This window comes from Scyliorhinus torazame, chromosome 6, assembly GCF_047496885.1.
Source record: "Scyliorhinus torazame isolate Kashiwa2021f chromosome 6, sScyTor2.1, whole genome shotgun sequence".
Taxonomy (NCBI): domain Eukaryota; kingdom Metazoa; phylum Chordata; class Chondrichthyes; order Carcharhiniformes; family Scyliorhinidae; genus Scyliorhinus; species Scyliorhinus torazame.
The window spans coordinates 276486427-276512964 of record NC_092712.1 but is presented as its reverse complement, the minus strand read 5'-3'; the positions used below and the strand labels follow the sequence as shown (position 1 = coordinate 276512964).

At 45.4% G+C, this 26538-nt stretch overlaps 1 protein-coding gene across 3 annotated transcripts in view; it reads left to right on the top strand.

The window, feature by feature from the left end:
• Positions 1–26538, top strand: part of LOC140425439 (doublecortin domain-containing protein 2-like) — a 293077-nt gene that overhangs the window by 261597 nt on the left and 4942 nt on the right. For all 3 annotated transcript variants that reach the window (XM_072509709.1, XM_072509710.1, XM_072509708.1), the window contains one exon: positions 22358–23230. In XM_072509709.1, coding sequence (XP_072365810.1) covers positions 22358–23230 — 873 coding nt within the window. The remainder of the gene's footprint in view (positions 1–22357; positions 23231–26538) is intronic.

Genomic DNA, 26538 nt, shown 5'->3' with positions numbered 1-26538 from the left:
ATACCTTCAATATCTGATTTAACATTATCCATGAAATGCCGAGCCAACATGTCACATGCCCTCCCTCTAGACCAATGTTTTTCAAAGTGGGGGGTCTCGACCCGCTGATGGGTTGCGGGATGGTGTAGAAAAGGTCGCCAAAAATGTTATATTACCATTCTTGGTAATATGTTGCATTCTTTGTCCTTCCAGAATGATCTGATGTGTTGAAGATTGAAACAAAACAAATTTATTATAATTCTATTAATTAAATGAAGTTTGCATACTCTACTGAGTTACAGATAATAATTGAGTAATATTGAATCTGTCTTACAGTACTCAATAATCTAAATAGTCACCAGTTACATTATGATCTAACCTCGTGTTAACTCTGTCTACTCTAATCTTCTTCTAATGCTGTCGCCATGCTTTCTCCATATGCTACTCCCAGAATTCCCTCAGGGTCTGACTTAAATACAGAGAAATGGTAGCACCCTCCAGTGTTTGATTTACACAGATTGAATTATTAACCCTTCATTAACCTGACTATATATATATCATTACAAAAAGGTCATAAAAAATGATCCCTAATGATCGCCTGACCATTTTTTCCATTTTCTCTCTGGGTAAATTCCTACTGCAGTACAGTGTATGACCACATGAGGCTGATGGAGAAGCCGGTGCCATGGACTTCCTTGCCTCTCTGGGCCACAGAGACCTGTCAAATTCTCTTTGGGTGGCATTTCCTGTTACTGTGTTCAGCGTCAGGATCAGTATTATTTCTGAGTTCAGTGTGTCACTAACAGTGCGTCCTTTATCAATCTCTCAGTTAACCCAGACAAACAGCCTCCTCCACCTCTACAAGCCTCTTTGTCTACTCCCTCCACTTCCGAATTGTCTGTCCACACTGACACCTCTTGTCCTTCAAGAACGCTTCTTTTTTTTCATCACCTCCCCCGCCGCTGTACACCCACTCTCCCCAGATACCCGTCCCCAAGCATCTGTCACTGCCATGTGGCGACATGAATGCCATCAGCTGAACTGGTTCCTGTACCACAAGGACTTTTGCATCTACCTTTATTGGGTCTTCAATTGTTCGCCAAAGATGGCATTGACTGGCAACTAAACTACACTCATGTATACAGGAGCTGTTAAAATGTTGCAGGTGTATGGAATGGAAAACATCTGCACATTTTGCATATTGATCGGCTGAGTTGGGCCTAGCATTGTTTTTTTTCACATGTTTTCAGTCTGTTAGATATTTACCTGGGAAATGATACTGACAGACGTCTAGCGACATTCTGTCTGTCTGTGTTTTTAGTTCAGCAGTTCGGCCTCCTGTTTCTGAAGTTGAAGCTTTGAGTTTAATTTCCTATTCGAGGTCTTGTTAGGTTTTGAACGAGTGAACATGATGTTGTTAAAACTGTAATACTGAACCTGTTAATCTTTCCAGTGCTTGCACACAATTATCCAAATGGATCTGAAGATATAAAATAATCAAATAATCCTGAGTGACACCCTTTAGCAAGGTGTCAGGATAGAGCTGTCCTTAAAGGTGAAACAGCAGCACAGTTTACAATTTTTACATTTAATAATACAGAAGTGGCAACAATCAGTGTGACGTTTTTAAAAGTAACTATGGAGAATCTATTGTGAATGTGGGGTGGGTCGCAAGTCGGCCATTCTGTAAAAGTGGGTCGGCGTAAACAAAGTTTGAAAAACATTGCCCTAGACTGTGAATCAGTCATATTAATGCCCATCCGGGGCGGTGACATGGTGGTTGGTTTCTTAGTGGGCTTCTGTTACCTGCACTTTGACAATTCAAAACACAACCAAGTTTATTAATAACATTAAACAATGCTCTTGACAGTATTGTTCCTCTAATCCCAGTCCCCAGGCAAATGGGGACAAATTAGTCCATCCCACTGTAATGTTTACTTCTGTAATGTTCACAGGTAACAGTTGATGCTGTCCACTCCTTTTATGTCCATATTTCCAGTTGTGTCATTAGTGTAAAAGGTTGGGGCAATGTCACCAGAGTTAGTCTGTCCCCTTTCTGACAATATATCTGAATAACATGTTGACTACTGGAAGTGAATTCTGTCAGAAATTACAACACTTGGGTTCTTTATCCAATCTCTGCTCCCTTCTTAGGGTAGCTGCATGCACTGTCCTGGATGCAGATAGGTGGCTTTATTGATGTTCATGGTGGGCGCCTCCCATGCTGCTGTTATTGCTAAGAGTGTGATTATTGCTGCTGATCTCCAGATTGCCATTGCTCTGAAAGAAAATAGTTATGTGAGCTGCTGGTAGCGTTCCTGCTGACAGAAACAGACTGTAGGATATAAGGGGCTGGATTCTCCGTTTGGGAGACTACGTTCTCTCGCCGGAGTATAATCGCTCCTGATCTTCGCTGCCGTTAGGAGCAGCGCTCGGGAGTGATTCCCAATCCCTTGCCATGCAAATATATGCATGGCGGGGAGCTCATGGGATTCCATCAGAATCCTGCTATCGGGCTACATTCTGAGCGGGTGGCCCGATGCCAAGGTCCGGCGTTCTGCCCCCTCCCCCGACAATGCAAATCCTGCCCCCATCCCCCTGCTGACAATACAGGCATCCTCTACCCCACCACCACGGTAATTATGGGTCACCCCCCCCCTCCCAGCACGCACGCAATAGGGTGACCCGATCTCCTCCCACCAACGGCCCCCAACAGAGATTCCCCCAACAAAGATCCCCTCATCAGTCACCCCGCTTGGAAGGTAAAGAGGAGTCCAGGCAGAAACAGTGAAAAATCACTTGCCAGTCCTTTACACCTGCTGCTGCTGATAGAAGTGTTGAAATCAGCAGCTGGTACAGGTGTCCTAGGCTTCATAGAAAACCAAAACCACATCTCAAGGCTTTAACCCCCCCCCCCATCCTTTGATCTGCGAGTCTTCCATTCACTTTAGAAGAGAAATAGCTTTTAGTAGGCTGTAATTGACAGGGTAAGAGCTTCTAGACAGCCAGGTGCCTGGATTGTTTATTTTCATTTCCCTTCATACTTGAATGCATCTATAGTACCCTGCTTTGAAGCTAACCCCCATGTTTATAAACATCCAGGAAATATGTGCTTTCACTTCTTTTTTTTCACAGCAAAAAGCACTTAACTTTGTTTGATGTGGTCAGGAGCTGTCAATCATTGCTGAATGAGGAGGGGGACCTGGCATTGAGGGGATTGAAGGTGGGGGGGGTTGGGGGAACCTGGCCGTGAGGAGGGGATACCTAGCTGTGAGGGGGGAGTGCAGGTGATACTGCTGTGGTAGTTTGTTGTAGGGGGTTGCTGGGGGTAGTTTCACCTCAGTTTTGATTGCGGCGACATTTAATGATGGTACCCTGATATTTGTGGAACCGCCCAAGTGGCTCAAGATCTGTTTTAAAACTCAGCGACTGGAGCAATACACGCCAGATTTCATTTAGAGCCTGACACCCTGACAAATTGTGAAAATTCTACCCATCATTTATTTAGCCACTTTAGATGTGACAACTGATCTTCAGAGGACGAGAAGAAGGAAAAACATATGGGGATTGAGTTTCAGCTCAGGGATAGATTGAGAAATCATGGCCAAAATGTGCTTAGAATTTGTGCTCATAGATAGCCGCGACCACAATTTTCTGCTAAAATTTGCATAATCTCTAACATAAAACCTTCAATAAACCTGCAGAGAAGAGTAATAGAAATTTTGTATTATTTCTGTTAAAGATTCATCTCTGGTGTCTTTAAGGGTACAACCTGGTCCAGTGTTGTTAATAGAGCTGAAAGCGTGTTTAACACCATAAGTAAGAATTGTTGAGAAAGTGCACAGTCCAACTGTGAGCAACCTGATTTAAAATCCCTGAATATTGCTGTGGAAAAAAATGAAATTGTTGAACAGTTTCATTGGCCTACTGTTGTTTACTTTCTTTTTAAGTTTAATATATTTGAAACAAAACTTTTTTAAAAATGTGCCTGCTTGGGCCTCTGTAGCTGAGAACACAAATACATTTTAAAGATCCTTCCTGAACCAGTGCAACCAACAGGGAAACTGGCAATGTTGATCTAGGGGCGTGGCCGGTTTATTGGGCATGGCTCAAACCCGGTGAACTGAAAGTTGAACCAGAGAAACGGATTATGAAAAGCATACACGTAACTAACGTTGGGCGCAATGCACTTATAAGATTTCACAATCTTCTGTGCTGCTTTGGTAGCTGCTGCCTGGGTTACACTGATATTACTGGAATAAACAAACGGAATCTCTAACACGTGGTTTCAGCTCTTGGACATTATAGTCCTGTATAAGATAGTGACTAGTGTCGAAAAGTTAAATCCCACCGAAATAAAACTCTGCCCATTCCTGGATCCTGCAAAGTGTCAAAAGTGTCCAGACTTTAATGGTGTTCATAGATCCTCTCAGTGCCTTCGGTCCTGTGGGTGGAGCTTTAAGCAGGTGGGAATTTACGGTCCTGTGGAAGTCAATGGAGTTTTGCATGGCTTCTGCATTGTACAGAACTGCCATCCCTCCCCGTGACGGTGTCGTAATACTCCATCCATCTTTCCTTATTTGCTCAAATAGCTCATTCCCCCACTCGTGCACTTACATCAGTATTCCCACATCCCAACCCATGCCAGAACAATGTACTTTGGCCCTCCACTGCAAATCAAGCAGGTTACTTTATCCCGGATGGTGTTGAGCTTCTTGAGTGTTGTTTGTTACGGACAGAGTTGTGAGAGAACTGAAAAACTTGTACCCTTTCCCTTTACTCTCTGTAAACAGTGCGGATTTTGGAGACAAGGTCCTGAGTTTCTTAGCGTTCACCCCGGATGTTGTGATCACTTTAAATAATGACAGTAATCTTTCTTGGATGTTTAGTAACACTTGGTTGTATTGCTTTGGGATGTTTAACACCTAAAGATATGTAACTTCCGCTGAGTTGTGGAGTTAGTGGAGCACCAGGTTTGACTCTGCCGTCCTGGAAGAGGTCACGGACTGGATCCTCTGGTCCGCCAGCAGTGTGTTTCCCGGCGGCGCGCCATTCGCTGGCGGTGGGATTCTCTCTTCCCGCCGTTTGTCACTGAGATTTCCATTGAAACCACCCCATGGCACCGGGAAACCCACGGGCGGGGGTGTGCTGCCAGTGGGAAAAGAGAATCTCAACGGCTGGAGAATTCCGGCCCACATTTCACAGGAGGACCGTGCTTATACTGTGCAAATTTCTGTTACTGCATAGTTGCCCTACCTGTAAGTCCCTAACTCTTTGATGGCTTTTTCTACAACCCATGGGCTGAATAGTTCAGGTTCAGTTCCATTGACAATTCTTATTTCTACGGTGGTGATAGTGGGAGATGAACTCTCCTTAAAACCCTGTATCTAGGGTTTCCTCCTGGATCTTGTCTGAAGCTGAATTTTAGGGTTTGTGCAGATTGGCTATTGATCCTGACCATTGGTCTTTCAGTGGGCAGTTCTCCACTTTCTGCACTTGTAATTCCCTTGTGGTTTTCACAAGTGCTGTTTGTCTTCAGGCTTATCACCTGTTTTTTCTCTTCACCTCAGAATTGGATTTTCCCCCAACCAGCTCCATGTCCTCTGGGACACCACTGCTCCACGGTGGCTGTCCAGTCTCTGACGCACTTTGATTAGATAGGCATCTCCCTCACTTTTGGTCTGCATGCTTGGGAACTTTCTTGGATTTAAATCTGGAATGTTTTTACTAATCAGCCTCAGATGCATTCCCTCCAACCCCTGCTGCTTCTGTTCCAGAACTTTTGCTTCCCTTTGAATCTATTTTAGCCTTTTTAAATTCTACAGGTTCTACCCAGGCCCCACTAAATTTGACAGGTTCTAACCTAGCCCTTGTAATTACTCCGGTTTTCCTTCTGCCTTTTTTGCCCTCACCGCTCTGTAGGATTTTAGGGCCTTCTGCAGCTGAGGAGCATTTTAGTGGTTCCCATCATTTTCCCGGTTTCCGGGGCTGCTCTGGACACAAGACCTGGCATCCCGCTAAGCCATTGCCCAGCAATAGGTAAACCCCTTGGAACGATCCTGTTCGTCTCTACCCCAGTGACCAACTATTACTCCGTATGTAAATTTTAACTTGGTCAACCTTCAAACCTTTGCCAATAAGCTCTTTCACCAACATTGTGATATTTGTTCTACCTTCAGGTAGCATCTCTGCAATCTTTGCTTGAAATAAGGTTTGACGACAGGCAGTCAGTGTCCTGAGGATTGTTATCTCTTTTCTTGGGGCCCTGGACATAAAAGGAGTAATTTTGTCTTTAAACAGAAAACCCTGGCTGATGTATAGATTGGTGATTGTAATATTTGAACACAAATTGAACACTTTCTGGGCCAGCGCTACGTGTTTGGTTACAGAGCCTCCTGTTGGACAAGCCTGGTAACTCCAATAATTCTCTTCAATTTGTCCACGTTTTCAGCATTGAAAATACACAGGGCAGGCCTTGCTGATTTAACACCCAGGTCCTTTTAAATGTTAGAGACTGATCTCCTTTTCCTTCTCAACTCTCCTTTTCTTTGGAGCCTGATTCTGCTTCACCTCCCTCCACCCCAACTTGCAGGAGTTACTGAACCCAAATTTATTCTGAGCTCGGGTTTGTGGTCAAGTCATTTGCTATGAGGTCGATTTCTCTGACTTTAATAACTCTTTGTTCCTCCACATAGGATTTAAAGTTGTATGGGAGGCAGATTCAAACTCCTCTAACAGGATTATTTCACTTAATCCCTCGTACGTGTGGTTGTACCCACTGATCAAATGCAAGCTGTTTAATTCTTTCAAATTCAAGGAAGGTGTGAGTGATTTTGTTACAGGAATTCCTAAATCTCTAGTGGTATGCTTCTGGAATGAATTCAGGGGCACTCTGGATAGCATTTTCCACCTGTTCATAACTTGCAGAACTCTCTGCAAACAACGTGAAATAAATACGGCCCATCGAGTCGCACCAACCCTTTGAAAGATCATACCACCCAGGCCCAATCCACCGCCCCATCCCCGCGACCCCACCTAACTTGCACATCTTTGGGCACTAAGGGGCAATTTAGCCTGGCCAATCCACCGAACCTGCACATCCTTGGACCATGGGAAGAAACCGGAGCACCTTGAGGAAACCCACGCACACAAGGGGAGAACATGCAAACTCTACACAGTCACCCAAGGCCGGATTGAACCCGGGTCCCTGGCGCGATGAGGCAGCAGCGCTAACCACTGTGCCACTCTTTAAAAAGAAAGGAATCAATCTGGGAGGCTTTTTGAGATTTTACAGCATCCAGGTTCTTAAAGGAAAAGATGAGACAGCCTGTTTCTGAAGCCACTGTTTCTCGAGATGTTCTTGACATACCGCCGATGTTCCTTTGGGTCTTCAGATAATAAACTGGTTTTGATTACAGAAGGCAGGACTGGCCACATGAGTAACTGCGATTGTCCACCCAAAATGGCTTAAAGCGGAAAGCCATTGCTATACAATGGCAATAGACGATGGCTCTTCACACTTATCTGTGGATAATGAGTTTTCTGTAGTTCTCCTTCCATTGAATTGCAAACTTGGAGACATGGGTGGGATTTACTGCGCCAGTGAAGTTTCCAATCGCGATGTTCCTGGGTTCTCCCCGATGTGATCAGGCTCATTTCCAGGAAGGGAGGAAGAAGACCGGGAGGGAATGGAGGAAGGTGCTGGAGAGGAACCAGAAGATGGAGGACAGGCAGGGGCAAAGGTCCGCATGGGCAAAAGAACCAGGATTGCGCTCATTGCTTCCCGCTTCACACTATAGGTGCACCATGTTGTCCGGAAGCTCAAGAAGCTCCCCCTCTCCCAAAAGCGCTCTAATGCACCTCAGCTGTTGCTTATGTCTGACTCCTTTCTGTCTGTTGCCAGCACACTGACTCTCCCGCTCATGTACAAGTGAGTTTTGGTCCCAGATCCCTTTGTTGCATAGCACTAGATGGGGAGGGTATAGGACTCACTGATTAATATCCGAATCCTTTCAGTAATTATGTTATTTCAAATTGGAGTGGGCCTAACCATTTGCCTGACATTGAGGGCCTGTGAGAAGAGCTGTATCCAGATTAGTGAAGAGCTATTCCACTGGGAGGAGGGTTAACGACATTGAGACCGAAAGGTTGTGAACAACTAGTTTTTAATGTGGTAACATGTGCATTTGTGACATTTGATATAGAGACTCCAGCTATCAGTGCCTAACTTCACCCATACCCACTCTGCGACTCTACAGTTCCTTAGCCTTGTGATCCCTCCATCAATGCTGTATTGTCTGCACTGAGTGCTGCCATGAGCATTAGAGTGTAGCTGGAGTTTGGTGAAACAAGGAGCTAGGTGGAGCCCGGTGGTTTCTCACCTCTGCGTCATCTGCCCGCCTCCACATGGCTGAACGATCTATCCTCGGCCATCCCAGTCACTTCGAGGGTCTGCTCCTCGAAGGAGGTGAGGATTATTAAGTCTGGCACCCCTCCGCTAGTCCGGGCCCTCTCCCTACGATTATGGGAGAGCTTTCCTGAGGAGACACAGAGAGAGCATTGTTAACTGCACGAGTGGTTCACGGTATTGGGAGAGGTGGTGTGAGGGGGGAGGGGTGGAGGTAGAGCTGGGGGTCACATGATGAGTTGGGGGTGGTGCTCCTTTGGGGGCGGGGGGGGGTCTACTCACAAGTGTTGCCCAGTGTAGGTCGTTGACCTTTTTTCGGCACTGATAGCCAGCTCTCCTGATCACACTCCCCGAGCTCACAGCTGCTGCCACCTCATCCCAGGCAGCACTGGCTGCCTTATGGCTGACTCTCCGGGACCCTCGGGGTAACAGGACATCCCTCCTGGCGTCCACTGCATCTAGGAGCTTCCCCAGCATCTACGAATCTTGGGGCCAGTCTCCTGGGCGCCATTGTTACGAGCTGGCTGGGGTTCGCTGAGCAAGTGCAGCTTAAGTGCTGCTCGACCTTGTTAGCGGGGGGGGGGCTGCTGGCGAGCGCGATCCCGGCGAATCAGCTGGTGAGCCATCATTTGCGACGAGAACCCCTGAGGCCTCATTAAGTGGGCCAATGAATGTAGAATTGCGTTGCTGGCCTCGTTGGGCCGAGCACCGGGAAGCTCGCGACAATTCCCGCTTGCTACGACACTTAGAAATATTTCTGGAGAATTGCGGCCTTAGAGGGATTTCCGACTGGCCAGCTTCAGCTCCCCAGAAGGAAAGGTTCCTTACAGATTGGGGTGCCATTTTGGAAGGCTGCCCTGATCTTTCCACACACACCCCCCGTCCCCCCCTCCCCCCTCCCCCTTGGTAAGGACGCCGGTCCCGATCCCTGGCAGTGCCAACCTGGCACCCAGACACCCTGGAATCCTGTTTAATCTCGTGAGATATTTCGAGCATCGCAAATCTCGTGAGACACCAAGTCGGGTGTTACGAGGCTGCTGAATCGCGCCCATAGTTACAAGGAGATCAAAATTGGTAGTGTATATATTCAGGGATATTTGACATTTCAGAAGGACAGGAGGGAATGAAAAGGTGTGGAAGCACTGTTAATAAGAGATGGAATGATGTGAAGCCCATCTGGGTGGAGGTACAAAACAGCAAGGGAAAGAAGACATTGGTAGGAGTGGTGAGTGTATAGACCACCAAACAGTAGCCACTGTTTGAAAGACAGTAAACAATGTTTCCTGCCTGTTAGCCAATTTTCTATCCAAGCTAATATTCTACCACCAGCACCATAGGCTCATCATAACTTATGACTTAACCTTTTGTGAGGTACCTTGTTGAATGTCTTCTGGAAATCCAAATACAAAACATCTACTGGTTCCCCTCTATCCACTCTGGTTGTGTCTTCCTCAAAAAAACCCAATAAATTAGTCAGAAATGATTTCTCTTTCATGAAGCATTGCTGACTCTGCTTGATTAAATTATGATTTTCCAAATGTGCTGCTATTACTTCCTTAATAATTGATGCCAATTTTTTCCAAAAATAGATGTTAAGCTAATTGGCCTACAATTTTTTCTTACCTCCCTTTATCAATAGGCGATTTTCCAATTCTCAGGTATTTCTTCAGAATCCAAGGATTTTTGGAAAATTACAACCAATGCATCCATTATCTCTATAGCGACTTAGAATCATAGAACCATAGAATTTACAGTGCAGAAGGAGGCCATTTGGCCCATCGAGTCTGCACCGGCCCTTACAAAGAGCACCCTACTGAAGCCCACGTATCTACCCTATCCCCGTAACCCCCACTTAACATTTTTTGGACACTAAGGGCAATTTATCATGGCCAATCCACCTAACCCGCACATCTTTAGACCGAGGGAGGAAACCGGAGCACCCGGAGGAAACCCACGCAGACACGGGGAGAACGTGCAGACTCCGCACAGACAGTGACCCAGCCGGGAATCGAACCTGGGACCCTGGAGCTGTGAAGCAACTGTGCTAACCACTATGCTACCATGTTGCAAGCCATCAGGGCCAGGGGACCTATCTGCTTTAAGCCCCATTAGTTTGCCTAATACTACTTCTCTCGTGATGCTGATGGTATTTAATTCCTCCCCCATTTTCTTTAGTGTTAGTGGGATGTTCGAAGTATCGTCCACCATAAAGACTGATGCAAAATATCTGTTTAACTCCTCTGCCATTTTCTTGTTTCTCCATAACTATCGCCCCAGATTCATTTTCTAAGCGGCCCATGCTCACTTTGACCCCTCTCTTTTTATATATTTAAAGAAGCTCCACATGGGGTGCTGCCTCCAGCCTGCGTCGACACTGCTGTTGCCTCCTCTGGCGTCTGCTTGCCTCAGGCTTCTCTGCGGTACTGACATAACCAACCATATTTCATCTATTTATCTGTAAGGAATTGGAGCAGGAGGGAGAACGGCAATCAGTTAGGGCTTCCACCCCAGGACCCTTAAATCCTCTAAGCCCTTACGTGTCCCGCCTTCTCTCAGAGTGACATCCAGTGAGCCAGTTGTGCTGGAATACCTCACTCTGCACACTCACCTTCTACCATAGCAGGAGCCCCATGGCCCCAGACCCCTGCCGGGAACTTTAGAGAGTCTGTGCTCAGGTGCCCTCTCCTGATCCACATACTTACCCTCTGGTCACAAGGATATTCCCCAGTGCTGGAGCCCAGCTCTAGAGTTGTTTGATTGTTGCCTGCTGCCTCTATGATGCTGATGCTTCTAGAGTTCAGACAAACTGTTCAGGCTCAAAGCTTGATTGAAAGGCGATGCAATAATCATCGTCTGAAACATGGAGCGTGTACCCGCGAGAATTCACTTGAGAATATTTTGTTTATTAAATAGTCATGTTATGGGCCAGGGTTTAGAGAATCCCAAAGTGTATCATAGAGTTCACCTGACCCACAACTTTTAATAGATTGTGGTATGGGGAGCACACGGCGTACTCTACAGGTGTGGTACAGCAGAAATGAAAAGTAGTTTTTAAAAGCAAAACAATGTTTATTCTATGAACTCAAGTTAACCTTTCTAAAACAAACAGTGAACATCTTAGCAACCAGTAAATCAAATACACCCCCCAAAGAATACAACACTAAGTAATCTGTATGCTGCCCTTCCCACCCAGAAGACTTAACAAACCTTTAAACTGAAGCACATCAGAGTTTACATTCAATACTGAAAACATTTATAATTCTGAATTCACCAAATGATTAAGAGATAGTCCTTCATGGCAGAGAGATCAACAGTACAGCTGCTTTGGCTGACTTCAGCTGCAACACACTGAAAAACAAAACCAAAAAGACAGACACACCCAAGCTTTTCTCATAGTGAAACTAAAAAGCAGAACCAGAGCTCAGCTCCACCCACACTCTGACATCACTGCAGTAATATGAGCAGCCAAACATTTCTTAAAGCGACATTCTCATGACAGTAAGAAAGTGTTGAAAATCAACTATGTAACATTCCACATATCACAATAACCATTAAACAACAAGGAAACATCGCCGTTTTGGCACTTCTGTAATTTCTCTGCATATATACTGCTCGGCATCCCATCTATAGAATACATCAAGTATTGTAACAGCCCCTCTATTGTTTCCTAACTCTAACCAAATAGATTCTGGCCTTGACTTCTCTAAGACATCCTCTCTCTCCACCACCATAATATTCTCCTTCATCAATACGGTCACATTCCTTCTTTTATTTCTTTCCCCCACCTTTCCTGAAATCCCTGTATCCAAGAATATTCAGCACCCAGTCCTGCCCTTTTTGAGTCAGGTCTCCATTATCATCGCAAAATAATATTCCCACATGGCTATTTGCATCTGCAGCTCACCAACTTTTGTGGTTCCCATACATGCACTGTAAATGTTATTTTTTCCTTTTCTGTATTCTCTCAGTTCAATCTCACCTAATGCCTTGCTACTTCTTACTCGAGTGCTATCTGTCTCCCTCAATCCCTCAATCCTTTGTGCACCATGTTATGCTTTCTAACCCTACATCCTGTTCTCCTTGCCAAATTAGTGTAAACCCTCTCACACTGCACCATTAAACTGCTGCACAGGGGCATTGTTCCTGCCTTTGTTGAAGTACAGCCTGTCTGACCTGTACAGGTTCTACCTCCCACAGAACTCATCCCAAGTGTGGTGATCATTATGAGGTTGACTTCAGGATGGAAAGCGTAGTCTTCACAAGACACTTGTTCATCGACAAAGCTAAATTTATTTACACTACTTAAATTAAAGTTCAACACTTATTCCTACAGTAAACAAATAGATTATATTAAACTACAATCACGAACACTATTTCTATACTCTAACTATATTCTATCTTCTCTAGCTCGACGATGCACTTCACTCCAGTCTCCTCTCCTTTACAAACAAAGAACAAAGAAATGTACAGCACAGGAACAGGCCCTTCGGCCCTCCAAGCCCGTGCCGACCATGCTGCCCGACTAAACTACAATCTTCTACACTTCCTGAGTCCATATCCCTCTATTCCCATCCTATTCATGTATTTATCAAGATGCCCCTTAAATGTCACTATCGTCCCTGCTCCTCCGGTAGCGAGTTCCAGGCACCCACTACCCTCTGTGTAAAAAAACTTGTCTCATACATCTACTCTAAACCTTGCCCCTCTCACCTTAAACCTATGCCCCCTAGTAATTGACCCCTCTACCCTGGGTAAAAGCCTCTGACTATCCACTCTGTCTATGCCCCTCATAATTTTGTAGACCTCTATCAGGTCGCCCCTCAACCTCCGTCGTTCCAGTGAGAACAAACCAAATTTATTCAACCGCTCCTCATAGCTAATGCCCTCCATACCAGGCAACATTCTGGTAAATCTCTCCTGCACCCTCTCTAAAGCCTCCACATCCTTCTGGTAGTGTGGCGACCAGAATTGAACACTATACTCCAAGTGTGGCCTAACTAAGGTTCTATACAGCTGCAGCATGACTTGCCAATTCTTATACTCAATGCCCCGGCCAATGAAGGCAAGCATGCCGTATGCCTTCTTGATTACCTTCTCCACCTGTGTTGCCCCTTTCAGTGACCTGTGGACCTGTACACCTAGATCTCTCTGACTTTCAATACTCTTGAGGATTCTACCATTCACTGTATATTCCCTACCTGCATTAGACCTTCCAAAATGCATTACCTCACATTTGTCCGGATTAAACTCCATCTGCCATCTCTCCGCCCAAGTCTCCAAACAATCTAAATCCTGTTGTATCCTCTGACAGTCCTCATCGCTATCCGCAATTCCACTAACCTTTGTGTCGTCTGCAAACTTACTAATCAGACCAGTTACAATTTCCTTCAAATCATTTATATATACTACAAACAGCAAAGGTCCCAGCACTGATCCCTGAGGAACACCACTGGTCACATTCCTCCAATTAGAAAAGCATCCTTCCATTGCTACTCTCTGCCTTCTATGACCTAGCCAGTTCTGTATCCACCTTGCCAGCTCCCCCCTGATCCCGTGTGACTTCACCTTTTGTACTAGTCTACCATGAGGGACCTTGTCAAAGGCCTTACTGAAGTCCATATAGACAACATCCACTGCCCTACCTGCATCAATCATCTTTGTGACCTCCTCGAAAAACTCTATCAAGTTAGTGAGACACGACCTCCCCTTCACAAAACCATGCTGCCTCTCACTAATACGTCCATTTGCTTCCAAATGGGAGTAGATCCTGTCTTGAAGAATTCTCTCCAGTAATTTCCCTACCACTGAAGTAAGGCTCACCGGCCTGTAGTTCCCTGGATTATCCTTGATACCCTTCTTAAACAGAGGAACAACATTGGCTATTCTCCAGTCCTCCGGGACATCACCTGAAGACAGTGAGGATCCAAAGATTTCTGTCAAGGCCTCAGCAATTTCCTCTCCAGCCTCCTTCAGTATTCTGGGGTAGATCCCATCAGGCCCTGGGGACTTATCTACCTTAATATTTTTTTAAGACGCCCAACACCTCGTCTTTATGGATCTCAATGTGACCCAGGCTATCTACACCCCCTTCTCCAGACTCAACATCTACGAATTCCTTCTCTTTGGTGAATACTGATGCAAAGTATTCATTTAGTACCTCGCCCATTTCCTCTGGCTCCACACATAGATTCCCTTGCCTATCCTTCAGTGGGCCAACCCTTTCCCTGGCTACCCTCTTGCTTTTTATGTACGTGTAAAAAGCCTTGGAATTTTCCTTAACCCTATTTGCCAATGACTTTTCGTGACCCCTTCTAGCCCTCCTGACTCCTTGCTTAAGTTCCTTCCTACTTTCCTTATATTCCACACAGGCTTCGTCTGTTCCCAGACTTTTAGCCCTGACAAATGCCTCCTTTTTCTTTTTGATGAGGCCTACAATATCTCTCGTTATCCAAGGTTCCCGAAATTTGCCGTATTTATGCTTCTTCCTCGCAGGAACATGCCGGTCCTGAATTCCTTTCAACTGACACTTGAAAGCCTCCCACATGTCAGATGTTGATTTACCCTCAAACATCCGCCCCCAATCTAGGTTCTTCAGTTCCCACCTAATATTGTTATAATTAGCCTTCCCCCAATTTAGCACATTCACCCTGGGACCACTCTTATCCTTGTCCACCAGCACTTTAAAACTTACTGAATTGTGGTCACTGTTGCCGAAATGCTCCCCTACTGAAACTTCCACCACCTGGCCAGGCTCATTCCCCAATACCAGGTCCCGTACCGCCCCTTCCCTAGATGGACTGTCTACATATTGTTTTAAGAAGCCCTCCTGGATGCTCCTTACAAACTCTGCCCCATCTAAGCCCCTGGCACTAAGTGAGTCCCAGTCAATATTGGGGAAGTTGAAGTCTCCCATCACCAAAACCCTGTTGTTTTTACTCTTTTCCAAAATTTGTCGACCTATCTGCTCCTCTATCTCCCGCTGGCTGTTGGGAGGCCTGGAGTAAACCCCCAACATTGTAACTGCACCCTTCTTATTCCTGATCTCTACCCAGATAGCCTCACAGCCCTCTGAGGTGTCCTCCCGTAGTACAGCTGTGATATCCTCCCTAACCAGTAGTGCAACTCCGCCACCCCTTTTACATCCCCCTCTATCCCGCCTGAAACAACTAAATCCGGGAACGTTTAGCTGCCAATCCTGCCCTTCCCTCATCCAGGTCTCTGTAATGGCATCATAGTTCCAAGTACTAATCCAAGCTCAAAGTTCATCTGCGTTACCCGTAATACTTCTTGCATTTAAACATACGCACTTCAGGCCATCAGACCCGCTGTGTTCAGCAACTTCTCCCTGTCTGCTCTGCCTCAGAGCCACACTGTCCCTATTCCCTAGTTCTCCCTCAATGCTCTCACCTTCTGACCTATTGCTCCCGTTGCCACCTCCCTGCCATACTAGTTTAAACCCTCCTGTGTGACACTAGCAAACCTCGCGGCCAGGATATTTATGCCTCTCCAGTTTAGATGCAACCCGTCCTTATATAGGTCACACCTGTCCTGGAAGAGCTCCCAGTGGTCCAAACGGAAACCCTCCCTTCTATACCAGCTGTTTAGCCACGTGTTTAGCTGCTCTATCTTCCTATTTCTAGCCTCACTGGCACGTGGCACAGGGAGTAATCCCGAGATTACAACCCTAGAGGTCCTGTCTTTTAACTTTCTGCCTAGCTCCCTGAACTCCTGCTGCAGGACCTCATGCCCCTTCCTGCCTATGTCGTTAGTACCAATATGTACAACGACCTCTGCCTGTTTGCCCTCCCCCTTCAAGATGCCCTCTACCCGTTCGGAGACATCCTGGACCCTGGCACCAGGGAGGCAACATACCATCCTGGAGTCTCTTTCACGTCCACAGAAGCGCCTATCTGTGCCCCTGACTATAGAGTTCCCTATTACTATTGCTCTTCTGCGCTTTGACCCTCCCTTCTGAACATCAGAGCCAGCCGTGGTGCCACTGCTCTGGCTGCTGCTCTTTTCCCCTGATAGGCTATCCCCCCCGACAGTATCCAAAGGGGTATACCTGTTCGTGAGGGGGACAACCACAGGGGATTCCTGCACTGACTGCCTGCCCTTTCTGGTGGTCACCTATTTCTCTGCCTGCACCTTGGGTGTGACCACATTTATATAACTGCTATCTATGACGCTTTTTGCCACCTGCATGCTCCTAAGTGCATCCAATTGCTGCCCCAACCGAACCATGCGGTCTGTGAGGAGCTCCAGTTGGGTGCACTTTCTGCAGATGAAGCCACCCGGGACGCTGGAAGCCTCCCGGACCTGCCACGTCTCACAGTCAGAGCACTGCACCCCTCTAACTGACATTGCGTCAATTAATTAGTAATTTAAAGTTAAAAGTGAAAAAAAAATTTAAAACCTCTCTGCAGAAGCCTAAGAGTCGGTGCCTTTTATAGTACTGTCCCTAGCTTCATCTAGTAGCTAATTGGAATAACATTAACTCTTCAAATGCTGTACATTTCTATAATGTCACACCAAGGAGCCAGGAAATTAAAACTCTGCCTCCTGTACCATCTCTCCAGTCACACATTTGTGTATTCTATCCATCTATTTCTGTACTCACTAGCACAGGGCACAGGGAGAAATAAGGAAATGTGCCTGCAGGACCTCTTTCTGCCTATACTCTTTGCTACTAATATAGACCACGACCTCTGGCTATTCACCTTCATCAGAATGTTCTGCAGCCACTCAGTAACGTTGTGGACCTTGGCATCAGGGTGGCAACATATCATCCTGGAAACATCTGCTGCTTCAGAAATGCCTGTCTGTTCCCCCTGCTAATTGAATCTCTTATCACCTTTGCTTTTCCGATTTTCCTCCTCTTCCCCCTGTACAACCGAGTCACCCGTGGTGCTGTGGACTTGGCTCTGGCTGCACAGTCCAGAAGAAGCATCACCCCCACCTATATCCAAGGTGTACACAGGGCAATGCTTGCATGACCTGTCTAGTCCTCCTTCACTGACTGTCTCCACCCCGAGCAGAAGGAATCTGCTGACGTAAGCAAGGGCAGAACTGTGAAACAATAAATAGACTTGATTGTGGCTCTTTCAGTAAGCTGGTTATTAAACTCTACAGGGTTTTGTCTGGTTATCAAGCAGACTATTTGGGTTATAGACCTTGAATTCTTAACCCAAAGCAATATTTAATACGCGCATGGGCAAGGTTTGATGTAGAATTGCTTGAAGTGTTTTTCTGGAGAGTTTCCCAAGATTAAGTTGGGCCGCTCTTCCACCCCGTTTTCCGGCATCAGGAACTAGAAATCCATGTGCAGTTTGAAGACTTTCACAAGTCCCATGTTGAAAAGCAAACTATTTGAAAAGCAAATGATTGCCTGTTGTGGTATTGGTAGAGCTTGAATCTTGTCATGCAGATCTGGGGCCTTGTCCACTTTACTCAGTGAGATTACATTTACTGAAGCGGTCCAGCGCTGAGAGAAATACAGGCTTCATGTAGGCCTATTTTTATAAACTCAATGAACAAGGAGCTTGCAGTCTCTAAAATAGACTTTAGCAAATGCACCATACAAGTTTGTGCTTCAGTTGATATAATTTCATTTGAGGTTGCCAAAAGAAAGGTTTATGAGCTACTGATTGAGGAATTTGTTTGGGAGTAACAATGACCATTGTTTCCATCCATTGTAAAATCTCATCAGACTGTGTGTCTGACATCATTGTCTAACGCTGGAGGTAGATACGCCAAGCCATCAGTACCATTTCTGGATAACAACATTCCAAACCTTGTAAGGGCCATGTTATTTGCTGCTGAACAACTTGCCCAACGTTCAGGTTCACCAGAACATTGGGAATTATTCTATTTTACAATCCCACATTTTAGACTTTCCGCAGCTTAAATTCCATGGCTGCATTTTATTATTTAAGAAATTATCTCAGCTATGTGTCCAAAAACAATGAATAGATCGTTCATTATATTGGAGCGTTGTTTGCCAACCCACTTTCCTAACTGTCTTCTGAAGAATTTGGCTTTTAGCTATCTCGTAAGAGCTTGGTTCCTAAACGTTGGAGGCTTTTTGGCACATTTGCAGCATCCCTACATCTAGCCAGAAGCTCTGGGTTCCAAGTCCCACTCTGGCTATAGAAGAGGCGTTCGTAACTTGGCCAAACAGGTAGTTTATCAGCCTGCAAATCCTTCCACTATGCTTGATGGCAAGTGGTAAGAGTGGGAGAGTTTCCTCGTCAGCCATCTTGCAAAAAGCAACTGCAAACCAATGCAGTACTTTGCCAAGCATAATCATGGACCAACCCAGTAAAAATCCAGGGTCACCAATGCCCTCTTTGGGCATGGGACCTGGAGGAGGATCCTAAATGTTTGGTGTGGGTTATAGATGGGATTGCAGAGGATTAGTTTGGTTTATCTTCAATTAAGATTATCTAAGGGAAGACAATCTCGCTCACTAACCACAAATATCTTGTTTTCCAATTTGTCAATCAATGATTTTCTTAATGTGCTCTTAGTCTGAAATCAAATTTTGGTCTTGAATTACTCTTCCTCTGCTCACTTATCCATGCTTGATAATTAATACAGCTGTTTTATGAAGGTTTTTTTTTTACAAATCGGCACTAAACAAGCTTCACTGCATTTAATGAGTCGCAAGAACATTCTGTTCCTTCTCACAAGAACGAATCCACAGTGTGTTGCTTGCACCTTCAGCTTTCGCTCTGGCTGCCTTTGGGTTGCCATGGTTTTTATTTGTGAAGTCATGTGGCCCAAAGTACTCAGCTGCAAAGTGGTGTTGTGATGATGGACCTGTCATTTGTGAGCCTACACAGGCACTGCAAGCTGTTTGAGGTTAGCTGAGGTTGTGCCACAGACCAAGAGATGGAATATACTGATCTGCCAAAAAAAACCCCGACAGGACTTTGGAAATGTGTGGCTGCCTACTAGAATTCAGATGTCACAATACCACAGGCTTTCTCAGTTCTCATGTCCAAATATATATTTTTTTAAATGTTATTGTAGGCCCGGCATCTTTACTAATACTCCCCGACCCAAAATTCAGATTGTCACCAGATTCAAAATTTGTTTGATAAAGCGATGTGAAATTCTGAAGCCGTGCCTGCAGAAGTACAATTTATCGCATGTGCAAGAATGGGAAAACGATCAGGATTCTCTACTCAGTCTTGGGTCGACTGAGCTGTGTAGATCGAGTCCGGAAGTGACTCAACTCGCTTCGCCGTATAATATATTAAGCTCGGCAATGTCAAGCCCCCAGACTGCCGGTTCCCTCTGAAGGACCGTTTTCCAAATCCTAGCTATTTATCTGCCCAAATAAAGGACAAAATTGATCTCTCAAAGGAGGATTTCAGCAGAAAAACTGGCAAACACTGGAACAAAAACAAAAACCGTATTAAAACTTCACTGATTGAATTCTGCCTGCCACGGACAGAGGGAGGCTATCCCACCTCTGCAAGTCGGCCTTGACCCTACTCACCAAGCTTGTAAAATTCAACTTACGAAACCGGGCCCAATCCCGAGCTACCTGGATGCCCAAATACCTCAAATGAGAACCTGTTAAACGGAATGGTAACACCCAAGATAGGCCCCATTTCTTCCATTCGGTTACATCTTGGGTATTCTGCATCTTAATTCGGTCTACCCATCTTGGTTCTGTAACACTTAATAACCTGGCCTAAAAGAAATCTTATCAATCTCAGTTTTGAACTTTGAAATAGATGTAGCCTCAATACTTGTTCGGAGGACTTGGTTCTAGAGTTCCATTACCGGCGTGTACTCCCTGACATCAACCCTGAACAACCAAGCTCCAATTTTAAGATATGTCTTCTTATTCTGGATTCTCCACCAGAGGAGGTAATATGTCACTCTCCACATTGTCAATTCTTTAACCATATTACTAGATTGTCACTTCATCTACATTCAAGGGAACACAAGCCTATTTGTTATCCTTTTAGCACAGGTATCATTTTGGTGAACCTGCAGTGCACCCCATAAAGTCTAGTATATCCTTTCTGAAATGTGATGCAAAAACTGAATGTAGTTATCTAAATGGTGTTGAACCAGAGCTTTAAATACCTATATAACTTCCACTCATTAATGTTCCAGCTCCCTGAAATAAACATTTCATTAACCTTTATAATTATTTGTTGTACCTGTCTGCTAGCTTTTTGTCATTTCTCTACTAGCCATAATATCTCTCGCACTCCCACCCCCACTCCTGGCCCCCTTCCTCCCTTTGCATGCAATGCCATCTCCTGGGAGAGGAAACAAAACAGAGGAAAAAAACAGGGACAATAAGAGGGGAAAGAAATCTCTGAGAAATTGTTCTCAGGCAGTTGATGTGACATTCCTCTGTCCAGTATTTTATTAGGGGCATCAACCGGTTTACTTTGAAATGGACTAACCCTTCCGTTTAACTAGCCAACAGAAAACGGTTACATTCATGTGTTAAGCATTTGCCTGTGGGTATTTGCCAGCCTTTACATTTTATTACCTATTTTGTAAGTCTTTTGTGGAACTCACTTGTTATAAGATCTATGTATTTGTTCATACATAGAAATAAAATGAAGCAGAAGGAGACCATTCAGTCCATTATATCTGTGCTGATCAAAATAGAGCTACCCAGCCTAATCCCACTTTTCAACTCTTGGCGCATAGCCCTTGTTGCCCTGTCTAAACCACAGTGTGTCTTAACCCGTATACGGTGGACAAATGACTATGAGACTCAGTTCATAAAACAGAACAATATTTATTCACCCACACACAATGGTTATGGTTATTCAATCACACATTTCCAATCATAGGTTACTATACACCAGTAATTCCAAGATCTTAACTTAACTCGGCAGTGACTGACAAGTACTGAGCAGATACAGGCCTGTTGTCTGTAGTTCCGGTCTTTTAGTCCTCTGTTAGTTGGTTATCAATCTGGTTCTCTTCTGGCTCTGGTCTTCCTTCTGTTGGTAGTGCGAATAGTCTCCTTCCTCAGCCGGTGGTCCACCGTTGTTAGTTACTGCTGCTCCAGAGAAAGAATGAATCCGCGCAGTAACTTTTATGTTGTTTGAATTTTGTGACTCTTTTGGTGGGTGGTCTCTGGGTCATTTGTCAATCAGTTGATCAGGGCTCAATCAGCCTGATCGATAAAATCCAATCAGGGGCTGCCACATCAATTTTGGGGTGGAACTCAGTGGCCATACTTGAAAGTGTTGAATGCATGTAAGCTTTCCAAATAAGGAAGTTAGGTGCCATTGTGTCGAGTAAGCAATTGTGATTAACAAGACAGCTCCATTGATCCTGTTGGTGACCTGGAGATAGCCCTTTACTTATGTTATTTGCATCAACCTGTGAAATCGTTTGAAGTCTGCAAAGCCTTTTTCCTGTAGCTTTATTTAATGTGCTCTGCAGCCTGCTTGTCCATACCCTTGACCACTTTTCCCAGCATCCCTTGCTGGACACCATTTTAGGTGGCCACACCCTGTAGATCACAGCAATGCAATGAGGGCTTCTTGCTCTCACTACCCTTTTAAACAATGAGTTCTGGACCTCGCCACTCTCAGGGTGAAAATATTTCTTGTCTCCCCTATAATCTTTCTACTTTGAATCCATGTTCCCCTGGTTATTCACCTGTTAGCTAAGGGAAAGAGATCCTTCCTAACCACTCTAGCTCGGCCCCTCATAATTTGATACACCTCAATTAAACCTCCCTTGGTCTCCTCTGTTCCAACCATAACAACCACAGCCTATCCAATCTTTCCTCATAGCTAAAATTCTCCATTCCTGGCAGCATCCTCATAAATCTCCTTTGTACCCTCTCTGGTGAGATCACATCCTTGAATAGAAAATAGTTTGACTCGCCCTTTGCCGATCAGTGATGTTTTGGTGCTTGAGATGTTTCGGTTTATCATATGTTGTTTTCACTAATTGCTCTTCTTCTTTGCCCAGAGGCCTGCAGAGACTGTAGATGAGGAGGAGGATCCACTGGAGCTCTGTGAAGAGGAAAGTAGCCACGAAGGAGTTGGAAATTCTCCAAATGTGGAGCGGAAACTTCGTAATGGTGTGTTTAATGTTGAAGAAATCTTTACGAGCTGTGATGTCGAGGAAGATGTTCATCAGCATGACCTTCCTCATAAAGAACCAAAGACCAGTGAAGAAAATGAAACCGATCATCAGATAGAAGAAGAAATTGCTGAGCCTGAAGAAGAAGAGGTGGAAGATATTGACCAAACAGAAGAGAAGCAAGAAGATAAATATTTTCATCAGAACATTTTTCCTCATAGAGAAGAGATGATGGGTGAAGAAAATGGAATTGATCATCGGGTGGAAGACATTTCAGATCCTGCAGAAGAAGTGGAGGATATTGATCAAACAGCAGAGAATCAAGAAGATAAATATTTTCATCAGAATGATCTTCCTCATAAAGGAGAGATAATGGATGAAGAAAACGGAACTGATCATCAGGGGGAAGAAATTTCTGATCCTGAAGAAGAAGAGGTGGAAGATCTTGATCAAATGGAAGAGAAGCAAGAAGACAAATATTTTCATCAGAATGATCTTCCTCACAAAGAAGAGATGGTGGGTGAAGAAACTAGAATTCATAACCAAATAAAAGAAGACATTGCTGACCCTGCAAAAGAAGGGGAGCAAGATATTGATCAAATGGAAGAAAATCATGAAGATAAAAATTTTCAGCACCAAGAAGATGAATTTGAAAAAGATGTACATCAGGCATTGGAAGACAGTTCTACAGAAGGAGAAAAGCGACACAAAGAGATTGACAAAGAAAATGAAGTGATTCCCACCGAAGAACATAGCAAGGTAATGAGCTTTTGAACTTTCTGTTTTTTCACAATACCCTCAGAGGTGTCCATAAAGCATTCCAATGCACTATTCAAGGGAGAGTTTTTATTGTCCATTCTTAATTGTCCTTGAGAAGCTGGTGGTGAGCCATCTGCTGGAACCACTACAGTCCATGTGGTGTAGGTACACTGAATGGATGACAATATATTTCCAAGCCAGGATGGATAGTGACTTGGAGGGGAACTTGCAGTTGGTGGTGTTCCCATGTATCTGCTCCCTTTGCCCTTCTAGGCTGTAAAAGCCATGGGTTTGGAAGGTGCTGTCGAAGGAGCCTTGGGGGAGTTAGTGTAGTGTAGTTGGCTGAAGAGGTGCTGATCAAAGAGTCTGCTTTGCCCTGGATGGAGTTGAGCTTCTTGAGTATCGCAGGAGCCACAATTAACCAGAGATGTAGAAGGTATTCCATCACATTCCTGACTTGAGCTTTGTCGATTGCCGACAGACTTTGGGAAGTCAGGAGATGAGTTATTCACCACAGAATTCCCAGCTTCTGGCATGCTCTTGTGTCCACAGTATTTATTTGGCTAGTCCAGTTCAGTTTATGGCCATTGGTAACCCTCCCCCCAGCATATTGATGGACTAAATCAGGCACTAGCGAATCAGTCGCCCATCTCACACTTTGCAACATTTGGCTTTCTCGTGAAGGGAATTGGGTGATTGGCAAAACAGGTCGGCAGTTTGCTTTCACGTGTTTTTTTCCCGCACAAAAAGTTAAAATTATCAGACAACTGAGACAAAATTGCCTTCTAAGTTGCAGATTTCGCAAAGCAATATTGTAAAAAAACAGGAAGCTGTTTCATTGCAACTTTCAAAATGCTGCTGGATAAAATTAAAATGGAAGAGTTTACAGGATTGTGAATGACTGGGAAAGCGGGACCACCACCTGGAGGTTCCCCTCCACGTCACTCACCACCCTGACTTATATATTGCCATTCCTTCACTGTCCCAACATTCTGGAACACCATCCTTAATAGCACAGTGGGTGTACATACACCTCAAGGACTGCAGCGGTTCAAGAAGGCAATTCACCACCACCTTCTGAAGGGCACTAGGGATGGGCAACAAATGCTGGCCTAACCAGCGAAGCCCAATTCCATAAATGAATTTTTTTTAAAAAGAGCAAAACTACTCGGCTCCCTGCGGAAGCCCTTCCACCAGGTTCATGTTTTTCAAAAGGTGTACTAACTTGACCATTTGCTGGGGAGGCCGATAAATGACAGGGGGCTGTTGGAAGTGGGTTCGCTCCCTTTAATTGTATGGAAATAGTGCTGAAGTGGTGATAATTGGTTTCTCGCCACGCTACGGCAAGATCCCGATTTCGCCAACGGGAGCAGTCCAGTTGCATCGCAAACTGTTTGGCACCTGGCACAGTTCTCATTTTTGGCCTTTCCTGCTATTCACCGGCCTCATTTTGCTCGAGTGAGAGTGCAACAAGGCCTGAGAATTGCTCCCTTAGATTATTTTTTTCAACACTGGGGAGCTGAACTCCGAGATCGGGCAGCCATTTTGAAAGGGTGCCCCGCTCTCTAAGTGAGCTTGTGCGTCCCGCACACTCAGCACCCATAGGAAATGTCATCTCCCACACATATAGGCGTTACCCCCCCCCCCCCCCCCACCCCAAGTGAGGACATCTTGCTATGGGGTCCCTGGGGGCCCCCCTCTTCAGGCACCCTCTCTTCAGGCCCCCCAAGCCACCTTACAGCAATCCCCTTACAGCAACGTCTCACTTCCAGGACCTCTACCTGCCATCCCTGCCAACCTCCCAGAGGTCCCTACTTATCTGCCCTGCACATTCAGATGCTTCAAATTCCCCCCTCCACACTCCTTTCATGGGCATGCCCCCCCCCCCCCCGGCCCCTGACCCAGACAGTGCTCCATCCAGCTTGGCAGTGCTACCTGGGCAGGGTGGCAGTGCCAACATGCCAGCTGGGCATTGCCAATGTGCCCATGTTCCTGTGGGAGGGCCAGGATTATGCTCTTGCTCAAGTGCAATGCGGCCAGCCAATCGCACCCCATGGCAAAATATTAATTTTGCTTGCATGCACCTGGCCAGCCAAAGACAAAGGGAGACTAGCCCACCTTCCCAGATCCTCCTTCACCTTCCCTGTCAGGCTTGTGAAATTTAGCTCACAGAGTCGCGCACTATTCTGCACTACCTGCACCCCCAAGTACCTAAAGTGTGTTGGCGCCATCCTAAATGGCAACCCCTCCACTCCCACCCCTCCACCTGAAGGAGACACGAGAAAACATTCACTCTTCCCTAAATTCAATTTATACCCGAAAAAGCCCCAAATATCCCTAGCATCCCCATTATGTCTCTCACATAAGAGTTGGGGTCCGTCATATAGAGCAGTAAGTCATATGCATGCAGAGACACCGTAAGCTCCAACCAACCCCCCCTCACTATCCCCCTCCATAAGCCCAAACCCATCAGCGCAATCTGCAAGGGCTCAATCGCCAATGCAAACAAGATGGGGGTACATGGTGTACCCCTGCCTCGTTCCCCGGAATAGTGGGAAGTGCTCTGAATGCATCTCATTCGTCCGCACACAAGCTGTCGAGGCCTTGTATAGAAATTTTACCCGAGCCACAAACTTAGGCCCATTCCCAAACTTCTCCAGTACCGTAAACAAATACTTCCACTCCACTCTATCCAATGCTTTCTCTGCATCCAACGCCACCATCACCTCTAACTCCCTTCCCTCCGCCAGAGAAAGCACCACATTCAGCAGCCGCCGCATGTTCAATGACAGCTGCCTGCCATTGACGAACCACATCTGACCCTCCCCCGCCACCTGCTGAAGACCTCCCTCCAAATAGATTTTTTAATGATTTTATGATAACCTGGCACGATCTCATCTGGTGGGACGCTTGGGGATTATCAAAATTTGGGTAACTTAACAGTCTGGTACAAGGAAGCCTCTTCCCATAGTGCCTCTTAATGTCACATAGATATGTTGCCTAACCTCACCATTTCGAGATTGAATGCAGCCATCATAGTAACATGCAGTGCAAGGTTAAACTTAAATAGGTAAATATTTGGAGGTACTAATCAACTGTGATCTATAATTGGTGTAGCAGACTCTAGGGGCTGAATGGCCTACCCTTGCTCATATACTCCTCTGTCTATGGGCAAACGTGTGATAAGCAGTTTGCAGCAGTGAAATCATTATTCTGCAATTAGAACCTTTAATTTTGATTACATTCTAAAACCCAAGGCTGCCGGCGTTCCTAAATACTTCCATGTTAATTATAAGAGGTACAGGTAA